The sequence below is a fragment of the Equus przewalskii genome, chromosome 20 (assembly GCF_037783145.1).
Source record: "Equus przewalskii isolate Varuska chromosome 20, EquPr2, whole genome shotgun sequence".
In the NCBI taxonomy this organism is placed as follows: Eukaryota; Metazoa; Chordata; class Mammalia; order Perissodactyla; family Equidae; genus Equus; species Equus przewalskii.
The window spans coordinates 11,989,192-12,002,299 of NC_091850.1; the positions used below are offsets into that span (position 1 = coordinate 11,989,192).

A 13,108-nucleotide genomic window follows, 5' to 3' on the forward strand; every position below is an offset into this window, starting at 1 on the left:
CTTAGGAAAGCTGTAACAGTATTTACAGAATGTACAACATCTGTGCTGCAGGCCTCAATTATTTAAAAACGGAGGCACACAGAGATATTAGCATATAATGATTCTCCTACATCATCAATAAAGGCCTGATTTTCTCACAACCGAGAGCACATGAATTCAAAATACCAAGCTGACTGCAGTATAAATTGGCATAAGCACTCTGGAAAATAATTTGGTATTATAATAAAGTTAAACATATCTTTTGACTCAAAAATTTTATTTTAGGATAGACATGATCTTGTTAATTTAAATTTTTCTTTAATGATATTGTATTTTCATTGAAATGATACAATGAAATCAATATAATTTTTTTTCCAGTGGGCAAAAGATTTGAATAGATACTTCACCAAAGATTGTGACAAATGAGCATATGAAAAGATTCTCAACATCCTCAGTCATTAGGAATATGAAAATTAAAACCACAGTAAGATACCACTATACACCTCTTAGAATAGCTAAAATAAAAACAAAAAAACTTCCAATACCAAGTGCTGGTGAGGATGCGACACTAGAACTTTCACGTATTGCTGCTAGAAATGCAAAATGGTACAGCCAATTTGGAAAACAGTTTGGCAGTTTCTTATAAAGTTATATACACATTTACCACACAACCACTTCGAGGTGTTCAACCAAGAGAAATTATGTTCACACAAAATCCTGTATGGGAATGTTTATAGAGGCTTTCCTCACAATCACCAAAAACTACAAACAACCCAAATGTCCTTCAACTGGTAAATGGATATAAACAAACTGTGGTAAACTCATATAATGGAATACTACGTAGCAATGAAAAGCAACCACTACTGACACATGGATGAACCACAACTGCATCATGCTATGTGAAATAAGCTGGACCCAAAAGACTAGATCCCCTGTAATTCCACTGATATGATATTCTGGAAAAAGGCAAAACCATAGGAAACATAAAGCAGATCAGTGGTTGCCAAGGACTGGGTATGGGGTAAGGGAACGAACTACCTTCTAAGGGCTGGTAGGAGCGACTTTTTGGGGTGATGGAACTGTTCTTTACCGTGATTGTGGTGATAGGCAACTCTATGCATTTGTCAAAAAACATAAAACCGTACACCAAAAAGGGTGAATGTCACTGTATGTATATTATACTTCAATAAAAAAAATCAACCCGACGTTTTGCATATTTTTTTAATGTTACTGACAACTTATGGAAAGAAACATCTTTCCCTCTGCTTGCAATCTGTCAAGAAATACTTCACCACCATGCTAGGTTTTTTGTGGACTTTTTTTTTAAGACACATTCTTTGCCCTGATAGAGTTTAGCAGCTCATTAGGGAAGCAAGTCTAAGATATTAAAATACACTACAGAAGAAGGCTAGGCAAAACAATTTTGAGTGTAAATCACAGAATACACTTTATATGTGCTCTACGAGGAAAGAGGGAGTAATTTCCTTTGTCAAGAGTTGCAGGAAACGAATGGAACAGTTTTGGAAAGGTTTTAGCGCTTCTCAATGATAGTTATTAGTATCATCTCCAACTTTCAAGTGAGGATACTGAGACCTAAACAAATACTTTGTCCGTGACCTCTTAGCTATTAGGCGTCAGAGCTGAGATAACCTAAGCCTTTCTACTCCCGAAGCCTGAGATGTTTTGCATCCCGATGACGGAACAAGACAGAAGAGAAGACCGCTGCCACGTGGAGTGACGTCAGTGAACAGGAACGTCCCTGCGCTCCCTGACTCCGCGCGAATCCTGCACAGGACGCTACCGTTAGAGCCGTGGGTCTCACAGGGAGTGCAACCGGGGCTTGGAGGGCTAACTCGCGGGAAAGGGAACGCGGAGTCTGTGGGGATCTCTTGTCCACACTGTCCGTGCGCACGGACCTTTTCTGGCAAGCCGTGGTTGGGAGGACGGTGACGCACGGGGCCAGCGCCGGAGCCACTAAGAAAGGTCAACACCAAGAAAGAGGACAGCGGAGGCGCTCCAGACACACCTCCTCTATCACAGGGTGCCGGCCGGGTCGCAAGAGGGGCTCAGGAGGAGGAAAGGCCACTTGCCTGCCCTTCCCGAGACGATAGTAAAAGACCTCCGAGGACTTGTCCCCGTGTACGTCGCCCAACGGCAAGGGCCGACGCTGCGGGGGTAGGCGCCGGGGGCAGGCACGGTGCAGAGCCGCCCAGCGAAAGCCAGAGCGAAGGCTAACCGCCGGAGGTGCAGGGGGCGGTGGGCTGAACGAACTCGGGTGGTCCCGAGGGGATGTCACAAGTGTCGCACGGGGCGTGGGTTTACGAGACGCTCTCGCTTGCCCTTCATTTACCGACTAGGCAACCGCTGCCCTCGCTCGCTCCTCACCTCTCCAGTTCTTGTACTCCGGGATACAGTAGTATTTGTTTCCGAACCGGTCTGTGCCCACTTGCTCCTTCACGTCCTTCGACAGCGCTCTACACAAGGCGCGGAACAAATCCTGAGACCAACCCATGCCGGCCGCCCAGCTCCCAGCACCCGTCACAGCGCGATCTGCGGCGACCGGAGCAGGAACGCCCCAGCCGCCGGCCCCGCCCATCGGACCGGAGGACCCACCCGCCCGCATCCTTGCGCCCGTCTAGTAACGGCGCTCACCATTGGTCGGTTCGCATCACGGCTTGACCAATGGGAGGCTCCGTTGTTACAGGCCCACCTCCGAGGCCTGTCATGGCGGCGGCCAGTTTTCCAGTCTGTGTGACAGGAAAGGATGCTAGGGTTTTTGTCGGCGCGACAAGCCGGTTTGGACGACCCTCTTCGCTTCCGGAGAGCGGAGTCCACACGGAGGTAAAGAAACCCTTACTCTTTTCTGTAACAGAGACGTAACAGTTCTGTAACAGTTGAATCTGGACCGATGGCTACGTTAGCTTTGCCTCACGCTTTCCCGCCTTATCATCATTTTCCTCCCACCACACTGGCTCTGCTCTCTCTTCTGCTCTGTGGCTTGGGAAAATGATACCTTTTATGTGCTTGTAGGCAGGTAGGTGCGCACGTGGGCTCGGGTGAGGGCGCTATAAATCTAAATGAGGATAATTCGCATTTTACCTTATTCTTTCTCCCTCATATTACGTCTCCCCGCCCTTTCGGCCCAAGGAATAACTATCCTCCAAGGATTCGTTCATTTATTCAGTCGACATATTTAGTGAGCGCCTACTGTGTGCCAAACAGTTTGTTAAAGGCTGAGCATAAGCCAGGAATTGAACAGAGTTTAGCATGAGTAGAGCAGAGCTGGGGAGGAGGGAACCGTTGACAAGAGATGAAGCTAGGGAAGTAGGCAGAGACTAGGTGAGGAACAGTCTTGTGTGCTTGGTTAAGAGCTATGAAGATGAGAATAAGGTGACAACTGTTGCATTTTGTCATCTGTTTGGAGAATGAATTGAAGTTGAGAACAAGAGTGCAGTAGCTACCTGTTGCAGGGAGAGAGTTGTTGGAAGCCTGGCCCAGGCAGGTGGTATTTGGGTGGAATAGAGTGAAGATATTTGAAAAATATTTGGGAAATAGAATCAACCAGCCATGGAAATTGATTGGATATAGTGAATGATGAAAAGGGAAGAGTCAACAATGATTCCCAGCTATGAGCCCTGAAGAGCCCTGTAGAATGATGGTGACATTGCTACCCGAAGAGGGAGCAAGTTTTAGTTTAATTTTACCCACATTGATTTTTCCCCTATTGCTTTCAAGGAACCTGTGAAGATTTTCATCTGAAGAGTGGAGGACACAATCGCATATGCAATCACATGGTACATAACCACATTTTGGTCAATGATAGACCACATACACAATGGTAGTCCCATAAGATTAGTACCATATAGCCTAAGTGTGTACTAGGCCATACCGTCTAGGTTTGTGTAAGTGCTGTAGGGAAGAACGAAATTTCCCTCTACCCTTCTAGGTTCTTCTGGCTGGTCTAAGAATTAAACTGATCTGAGGCAGATTAACAGGAGAAAAACAAGCAAAACTTTAATAACGTGTATACATGGAAGAAACCCAGGAAAACCAAGTAACTAGCCAAAGTGGCAGAAACCCTCATCTTAAATACACTCCTCATCTAAAAGACAGATATTGTGGGTAAGGAGTGTCAAGGACTTCAAAGGGAAGAAAGATAATTCACAAGTAGGTGAAAAGGAGCTTCTTTGGAAAGCAAATGCTTGGCCACACAGAAACAGAAGAAGACATAATGGAGCACAACAAACAGGCTTTTCTAGATTCCTCCCTGTCTACCACCTAGTTCACATTATGCTAAGTTGATAGCTCACTTCCTGAGACAGGTTTTTTAATCTGAATTCTTTTGTGCAGTTAAGGGGGAGGTAACAAGAAAAACTTTGAGTCTTTTGTTTTTTAAAAATAATCAGCCTAAAATAATCTTCATGTTGGAGACACATTTTAGGGTGGCAAATTTTGTTCTCCTTTAGTGAGCTCTATGATGTTCACACAGTGACGGAATTGCCTAACAACACATTTCTCAGAAGATATCCCCATCGTTAAGCAGGGCATACCTGTATGTATTTGATGCTCAGGAGAAATTTAGATATCATTAATGCAAGATGATATGTGAATTGAGGAGATGAGATCACCCAAGCACTATTTTTAGAGTAAGAAGAGAGAAGTTCAATGACAAAAACCTGAGAAGGATCAATACTTCAAGTTAGGCAGAAGATGGGAGTACAAATGAACTGAAAAGGAGTAACAACAGGAATTGAAAGAGAACCAGGGCGGTGAGGTGTCATGGGTGCTGAGGAAAGACAGTGTTTAAGGAGGAAGCCATTGAATGGGTCAGGTGTCGCTCCCAGCCACTCCTTTACTCTGGTTCTCCATCCCATTACTCTGCTTTATTTTCTTCATTCAGTTTATTACTACTAAAATTGTATTATATGTTTATTTTCTTACTAGTGTATTATCTTCTTAACCCCTATGAGAAAAGGGACTTGTATTCCCAGTGCCTAGAAGAGGGTTTGGCACAATTTATGTGATGTTTTTGTCTTCTAAAGTGTTGTATTATCCTTACATTTTAGTATTATGCTTTTAGAATGGGTAAATATGTTTCTAAATAGTTCACATAATTTTAACTAAACGAGCATATTTTTTTTACCATGTTTTGGTTAGTTTTAAACATGATTGGGGCTGCATCTACTGCTGTCCCCCTGCCCCCAACCCCAGTTAGTGTACAGTTGATGATAATTCCTTTTCAGCTCAGTCATGCACTCTAATAAGAGCACTCAGACATAGCCAGAGGTTTTTATTCCAGTGACAGCAAGAACTCAAGCAAAATTTATGTGTATCAAAATTTGTCAGTCTGATAATATGGCTTGTTTCCACCAAGTAGTTCTGTAATTTTTCCATTATGATCAGCAACGTAAACATTGGAAGAGAGTGAACTTGCGTATTGTCTTATCTTTAATTTCAGTGAAAATAGCTGCACTTTTTTAAAAAGAAGCAACATTATTGTTTCCCCTAATATGTTCAGAAGTCTTGTCATATCAGTAATAATTTAAATCATATGCACCACTGAGAGTCTGAAAAATGGGTTTCTCAGAGTGTTTTAATTCCAAAAAGTCCTTGGTCTGAGGAAGCAACGAGGTATAGCTCTTTGTCGGAATTCCATGACATAAACCTCTTACTTCATTAGAAGAAATAAAAGTTCAAAATGGTGAAAGTTTCCTAACCAAATCGCCAGATTAATCCATCTATAAATGGATTTCATTTCCTCTGTAGACATGCTAATTCCCTGAGCATACTTAACACTTCCAGCTGAAAACCTACTCTCTGGTAATCCCATACACATCTCTCCCACCAATTGCTTTGTGTGCTTTCAAAAGTCAGTATTTGTCCCTAACCCTGTTAATGCTAGTTTTACATATTATTCTGATTATGTCATTTTAATGTGAGCTGATGAAGTATGACTACAAAAAGAGAGTTGCTGTTCTTATAAAAACTAAATGAACCACTTTTGAAATACTCAATCTAAACAAATCGCTTAAAACAAAATAAGGTATGATTGAGACAACTATTAGCAAAGATTGGGGGAAAGTCCAAAAAGAAGAAACAGTATTTTTCAACTTTGCTGGAATATTGGCATCACATAGGATATTTGGAAAAAATGTTCATGCCAAAATTCCAAACCCATAAATTCTGATTTAATTGGTCTGAGACACTGGGATTTTTTTAAGCTCCCTTGGTGATAGTAATGTGTAGCCAGGATTGAGAACCATTTCTTGAGAAAGATTCCACATTCAGTTGCTCTGCATATGTCTTAGATTCTGCATTCATTTGCTTCGCATATATCTTAAATTTCCACCCAACTTAAATAAATGTTAATAAATAAAAAACAAATTTTTGAAAATCAGAATATGTATAATATGGGTACAGTTTGTAAAAGAAAGATGGTATGGCCCTCTGTTCACTACATTTAATTCTACTTCAAACAATTGGCAAATATTCAGGCCATCCTTGCTTTGCATAGTAGTGCACATCCATAAAACTGCGTGTGAAACCTAGGCAAAGTGATCTTAATAGTCAATGGGGAAAATTATGATTCTTCTGGGATCTTTAAGATTTTTGTCAAAACACTTAAAAACCATTACTGTCAGCTATAAATGTTTAGGGAAATGAAAAAATAGTAGACGCTAATATTTATTTAGTACATTGTAATGTAAACATTAGAAATGATGAGAATTCAAGTTATTTCTTTGTTAAAAAACAGGAACTTATAATACAAATTGAGGATCTTTTCTATACTTTGACTAATTATCATACTCCTTTCTAAATTTGGGTCAGATACCCAACATTTTGTCCTTTGCATTTTTAATGTCATGAAATATCTCTGAAAGTTCCTTTAATGTGAAGGTTTTTGCCAGCGTCACTTCCTCTGGGACATCTTCAACCTTTTCATCACAACCACTTTTCCTCATTTCTGCTTATAAGTTCACCTTCATGGATTTCCTCGGTCCACATATCTAGAGTTTCTCAAGTGGGAGCAGTGCCAATGTTCCCTCAGCTATTTCTTTTATAAATCGATTTATGTTCAATTTGAGTTTCACTTCCAGCATTATCACTTTGTGTTTCTTTGGTGCACTTTAATTTTGTTGGCCAATTCCCTTGTTCAATTATCCCTTTTTTAAAAATTCCTTGTGAGCTTATCTCAGAGGCAAAGAGGTAGCAAAACTATACGCTTTGCAGGCAGTGTGAGAAACAGAATAATAAATGCACAGTGACCAGTCACCTCCAGACTTTCAAAGTCATATAAATTGGTCACTAATTATGATGTGATAGTTTCAGTGATTTGTGAACTGAAAAGCTATTATTGAACTTTGTGTTTTGTTCTGTTACTCATGGTTAATAGCCATGGTAACTGAAGTTTGAACTATGTTGTCAGGGCTCTTGCATTATTTAACTAAACCATGATAACTGAAATTCATGTATATCAGACTGTGCAAAGCAAGGACTACTTGTGTATTTCACTTAAAATACTGTGTTTAAGGCAGTATTTCTTTTTAAAGATTCCCCTCATTAAGTGACATTTTTGTTTAATTAAACAATTACACAGTCCAATTTTATTAAGAGATGTTTACTATAGGGGCCAGCCCCATGGTTAAGTTTGCACGCTCCGCTTTGGCGGCCCAGGGTTTCTCCGGTTCGGATCCTGGGCGCAGACATGGCGCCGCTCGTCAGACCATGCTGAGGCAGCATCCCACATGCCACAACTAGAAGGACCCACAACTAAAAATATACAAATATGTACCAGGGGACTTTGGGGAGAAAAAGGAAAAATAAAATCTTTAAAAAAAAAAAAAAGATCTCTACTGTAATTTGCCCCAGGTTCTTATCTATTGTTTAGGGCAAAAGCATGAACACTGAAATGCAATGGTTACAATTCTTACCCCCCAACTTTATTTATTTATTTGTTTTTAAATATTTTATTGTAGTTTTTTTTTTTTTTGAGGAAGATTAGCCCTGAGCTAACATCTGCCGCCAGTCCTCCTCTTTTTGCTGAGGAAGACTGGCCCTGAGCTAACATCCGTGCCCATCTTCCTCTAGTTTATATGTGGGACACCTACCACAGCATGGCTTGACAAGCGGTGACTTGTCCGCACCCAGGATCTGAACCAGCAAACCCCATGGCCACCCAAGTGGAACGTGCGCACTTAACCGCTGTGCCACTGGGCCAGCCCCACAACTTTATTAAGGTACAGTTGACATACTATAAACTCCACGTTAAATTAGAATATACAATTTGATGAGTTTTGACACATATATACACTTTTGAAACTATCACCATAATCAAGAGAACAAACATCTGAAAGCCCCAGAATTTCATCAGGACTCTTTAATCCCTCACTCTCTTCTTTCCCTGCTTCACCCTCTTTCTGTTCCAGGAAGCCACTGATCTACTTTCAATCACTGTAAATTAGTTTGCATGTTCCAGATTTTTGTATAAATGAAATCATTTTTGGTCTGGCTTCTTACACTCAGCATAATTATTTTGAAATTTCTTCATGTTGTTACATGTATCAATTCCTTTTTACTGTTGAGGCGTATTCTATTGTGTAAATATACCACAACTTGTTTATCCATTCACTTGTTGATGGACATTTAAGTCATTTCCACGTTTTGGCTATTACATATAAAGCTGATATCAAAGATTCATGTATAAGTCCTTGTATGGACACATGCTTTTATTTCTCTTGGGTGCCTGTCTAGCAGTGGAATAACCAGATATAATATTTCACTTTTTAGGAAACTGACAGTTTTCTAAAAACTTACATTCTCACCAGCAGTGGATGAGAGTGCTGGTTGCTCCATATCTTTTCTTTCCCTTTTCCTGCTTTCTTTTGGGTTATTTGGACATTATTTAGTATTCCATTTTAATTTATCTGTTATGACTTTGACTATATCTCTATATGATTTTTTTGATGGTTGCTCTAAGTATTGTAAAATACCTACTTAACTCTTCGTTGTCTACTTAGAATCAATATTTTACTGCTTCATTTGGCTTATAGAAACTTTTATCACTTTACTTTCCACCATATATGTTGTCTTCTATATTACATTTACGTACATTGTAAACCCTATTGGACAATGTCGTACTTTTTATTTTCAACTGTCAAACATATTTTACGGAAAAGCATAGTCTATTATATTTACCTAGATATTTATCATTTCTATTGCTTTTCCTACATTCCTGATATCCCAAGTTTCCTTCTTAATATCATTTCCCTTCTGTCCGAAGAACTTTGTTTAGCATTTCTTTGAGAGCATATACTAAAATTCCTGGTATGTACATGCACGTACCTAGAATGTCCCAAAATTTCAGACTCCCAGAAGCAAAGCAAGTATTCATCATTGTTTGCTCCAGATAGTTTAGGCACAGTGAACCATTCTTATCCAGGAATGGCGGGAACCCTCCTGAAATCCCAGAAGCCAGGCAAGGGCCAGTATTGCAAGAAGGCCTTTCTAAGGATGGCAGTCTCAGACCTGCTATATTAACTCTTTTATGCACACCTTGCCACCTTCCATGCACACCCCACCCCCATTTCCCTATCATATTACCCTTCTCCTTTCCCTTCATCTTAACCCCTCCTAGTTCCCTACTTCAGTCCTAAAGTCTTTGAGGGGGGCAGAGGTCAGCTTCCAAAAACAGGCAGGGATTAGGTTGGCCTAGAGTGATATTTCAGAGCCTAAGGAGGTAGTCTAAGTGCAGGGACTAACAACCTCAGATGATAAGGGCCCTGGGGAGGGGGCTGGGGTGCAGAAATCAAAGCCCAAGCAGCATCCTTCTTGGGGGCGGGGGGAGGGGATGGTAGTGGTGATGGCTAGGTCCAGGGATATTGATCAAATAAATATATGAATGATAATGGGAGCCATGTTTCTCACTGTTAGGAGAAGGGAACTCAAGCAAGGGATGATTATCTTTGCACATGTTTGTATGATATTTTGCTTATTACAGGAAGCACATATTACTGTTATAATTTGAAAAATCATCAAATAAAAAAATATTTTAAGGAGAAATGGAAATTTCAATGGAAAAAAATGTGAAAAATTATTTTCTGGTGAAATATTGAAGATCAGAAATAGCAGAATAGCATAGTGGTCTAGAGAAAAAAATGTCAGAGTTCAGATACAGTTCAGCCAATTATTATATGTATGACATTTGGCAAATTACTTATGTCTTAGTTTTATAATCAGGAAAAGTGTTTAACAGTATAACCTACCACCCAGGAAATCTGCCATTTAGGATTACCACTTATTACACTTATTATTACCACTAATTACAATGTCAGCAAATAGTAGGCTCTTAATATTAGCTGTTATTGATCAAAGTCAGACAAATAGTAAGTGTTAGACTGGATATTTGAACCTAAGGCTAAACTGTCTTCCAGAAGACAGAAGGCTATGTATATCTTTGGATCAAACAATACTGCTAAAATGATTTCCAAAATGTGTATAATTATTAGTACTGCTAGTCAGTGTGTAAAAGTATCAGGTTGTACTTTTTCTAGCACTGTGTGCTATTTTTTTTAAAGAACCAGTAAGTTGATAGGCTAAGAAATTTCATGTAAGTTAGCATCATATTGATCAATAATGAGTTTAGAAATAATTCTGGTTAAATTAATGTAAACTACTTTTTAACATCCAACAGATTTAGACAAATTCTAATATTTAATAGTCACTAGGGACTTATTATATGCTAGGCATTGTAATGAGGATTTTTTTATGTATTAACTCAGTTAATCTTAATATCCTCACCAGAATAATGATGGTTTACAGTTATGAAATATCAGAAATTTCATTTGTCTTAATTTGTGAGAGTACTTGTTAATCATTTTTGTTTATAAATATTTAATTGGCTTTATTTAAATATGCCTAATTGTTGAATTGAACATACTCATTTTGTATTTCCACTTAAGGCTTAAGAAACACTCAAGGGAGTTTTTTTTAATGCTATAATTTAAGCTTCTGTCCACTAGATGTCCTCAGTTAAGTTTAAGTTATCAGAATTTAACTTTTTGTGAAAATTTATTTCAGTCTCTAAATATCTTATTAAAAACTTAATAAAATACACTCTCTAAAAGAAGTGTGAGATAATGTTTCAGGAGAAATTCTTTGCATGTAATTGTTAGTACTGTTGATACTTCAAAAATTAGTATAAGATCTTTAAAATCTATAAATACCTTTTGATGTGTGGTAGAAGGAGATTTAAGCGTTACTTGAGTTTTTGTACTATATGTAATCTTGATGAAATAAGGACATTTTTTATGTTTAAATTACTTTTTCATTGTTTAGTTTTATATTTCTTTTAACCCACTTTTAATTTTTTTATTTTCTTAAAGGGTTTTGGCCCTGGAGTTAAACAAAGACAGAGATGTTGAAAGGATCCATGGCAGTGGAGTTAACACCCTTGACATTGAACCCGTTGAAGGGAGATAGTAAGTTTATTATACAATCTTTCTTTTTCTAAGTGAGATGCAGTAAAATCTTGCTTTCAGATTAATTATGTAAAGGTTCATAAAAATTACTAAAAATTCTAAATTTTAGCATTTTTAATCTGGCGTTAATTTCAAATAAATACAGAACATCAAACATACAAAATGTTGCCAGATAAACGTTTCCAAACTATAATATATAAATATATTCATTGTTAAATTAACAAACATTTAACTTCTTTTAGATGCAGAGGGCTTTTAAGTGCTGGGATTTGTGTCTCTCTGTTGGTGCCATTTTAAAACATAGTTGCTACTCTCCGGGATTCTGATGGGAAAACAAATATAGAAAGCATAAGTTTATTTTGGAGAATTAAGTTTGAAGCAGACCAGACTTGTATTTGAGTTCCTCCTGGCTTTGCCACTTATCAGCTGTGTGACCCTGAGCAATTTACCTAACCTTTCTAATCCCTAATTGCCTTAGCTCTACGATGGGAGCAATAATACCTACATAATAAGTTCGTTGTGAAGATTAATTGAGATCCTATGTATAACGTGATTGGCATAAGACCTGGCATATCATAAATGGTTGCCACCACTCCTGTTAATCAAAAGCATTGTCACCTATACTTTTACTCCTTTTAGTCCATTCTCCACACAACAGCTGAAGTGCTTTGAAAAATGCAAATCTGAACATGCCATCCCCACACTTAAAACTCATCTTGGTCCCACATTACCCATACAAGAAAGTTCAAAACCCTTCATGTGATCTATAATTAGAACAAGTGTAAAAGTAAAGAAAAGGTTCTTGTCGAGATGGCGCTGTGAGCAGATGTTGAACTCGCCTCCTCCCATGAACACAGCCAGGTTACAACAATTTTAGGAAGAATCACCCTGAAAACTGAAAACTGGATAAAAAGAACCCCCACAACAAGGGACAGTCCTGATGAAAGCAGAAGAGGTAGTAACTCCGGCCGGAGAGGAAAAAAGCCACCTTTGGGAGCAGCAGAGCTTCTCAGCCGGCCAGGCAGCAGCCAACCTAAGGTACGCAGCCCTCCCTGGAGGAGTGAGGTCCGGAGCAGGGGCAATACTGCTATAACCATCCTTCGGACTCAGCCCAACTGAGAGGGGGGTCTTACTGTCTGGCCTTGATGACTATTAACTACAGCGAGGACACCCCAGAAAAGCTATTGGCCGAAAGCCAAAAAGATCCAGGTCATAAAGGGCCCACGCACAAACTCACTCATTGCAGCAACCTAAAATCACCAGAGAGAAGGCTGACTGTCCTTTGGTGAAACAAGACTCACCTCTTGGGCTCTGTGGGCATCTTGGTGAGAGGAGGATCCTCTCTGGAGACTGAGACATTGGTAGGGGCCCTTGTTCTGAGCTGGTCCAGGCATGCTGATACGGACACTGGTGGGGGCCATTGAGTTGTATCCCTTGGGCTGTTAGCCCAGGGGTCTGCCACACCCATTAGAGCACAGATTTAATCCAATTCAGCCAGGGCAGGCAACCCGCCCTAGGGACTGGCCCCACCTAACAGCAAACCCTCAGGCTACTTTTCAGCCTGCATTGACTGAGTGCCTGGATCCTCTACAGGCAGGCAAAGGTGTCTGTCTCTGTGGGGCAGGGCTTGTGTGAGGACCAGGTGAACTGTG

At 39.7% G+C, this 13,108-nt stretch overlaps 2 protein-coding genes across 11 annotated transcripts in view; one reads left to right on the top strand and one right to left on the bottom strand.

Moving 5' to 3' along the window:
• Positions 1 to 2,610, bottom strand: part of NDUFAF2 (NADH:ubiquinone oxidoreductase complex assembly factor 2) — a 145,585-nt gene extending 142,975 nt beyond the window's left edge. For 3 of the 4 annotated variants that reach the window (XM_008521774.2, XM_070587526.1, XM_008521773.2), the window contains exon 1: positions 2,365 to 2,575. In XM_008521774.2, coding sequence (XP_008519996.2) covers positions 2,365 to 2,575 — 211 coding nt within the window. Of the gene's footprint in view, positions 1 to 2,364 lie in introns of all 4 variants that reach the window. The other variant, XM_008521775.2, reaches the window with a different exon arrangement.
• Positions 2,590 to 13,108, top strand: part of ERCC8 (ERCC excision repair 8, CSA ubiquitin ligase complex subunit) — a 64,989-nt gene continuing 54,470 nt past the window's right edge. For 3 of the 7 annotated variants that reach the window (XM_070587512.1, XM_070587514.1, XM_070587519.1), the window contains exons 1-2: positions 2,590 to 2,820; positions 11,361 to 11,456. In XM_070587512.1, coding sequence (XP_070443613.1) covers positions 2,744 to 2,820; positions 11,361 to 11,456 — 173 coding nt within the window. In that variant the 5' untranslated portion in view covers positions 2,590 to 2,743. The remainder of the gene's footprint in view (positions 2,821 to 11,360; positions 11,457 to 13,108) is intronic. The other 4 variants (XM_070587516.1, XM_070587515.1, XM_070587518.1 and 1 more) reach the window with 3 other exon arrangements.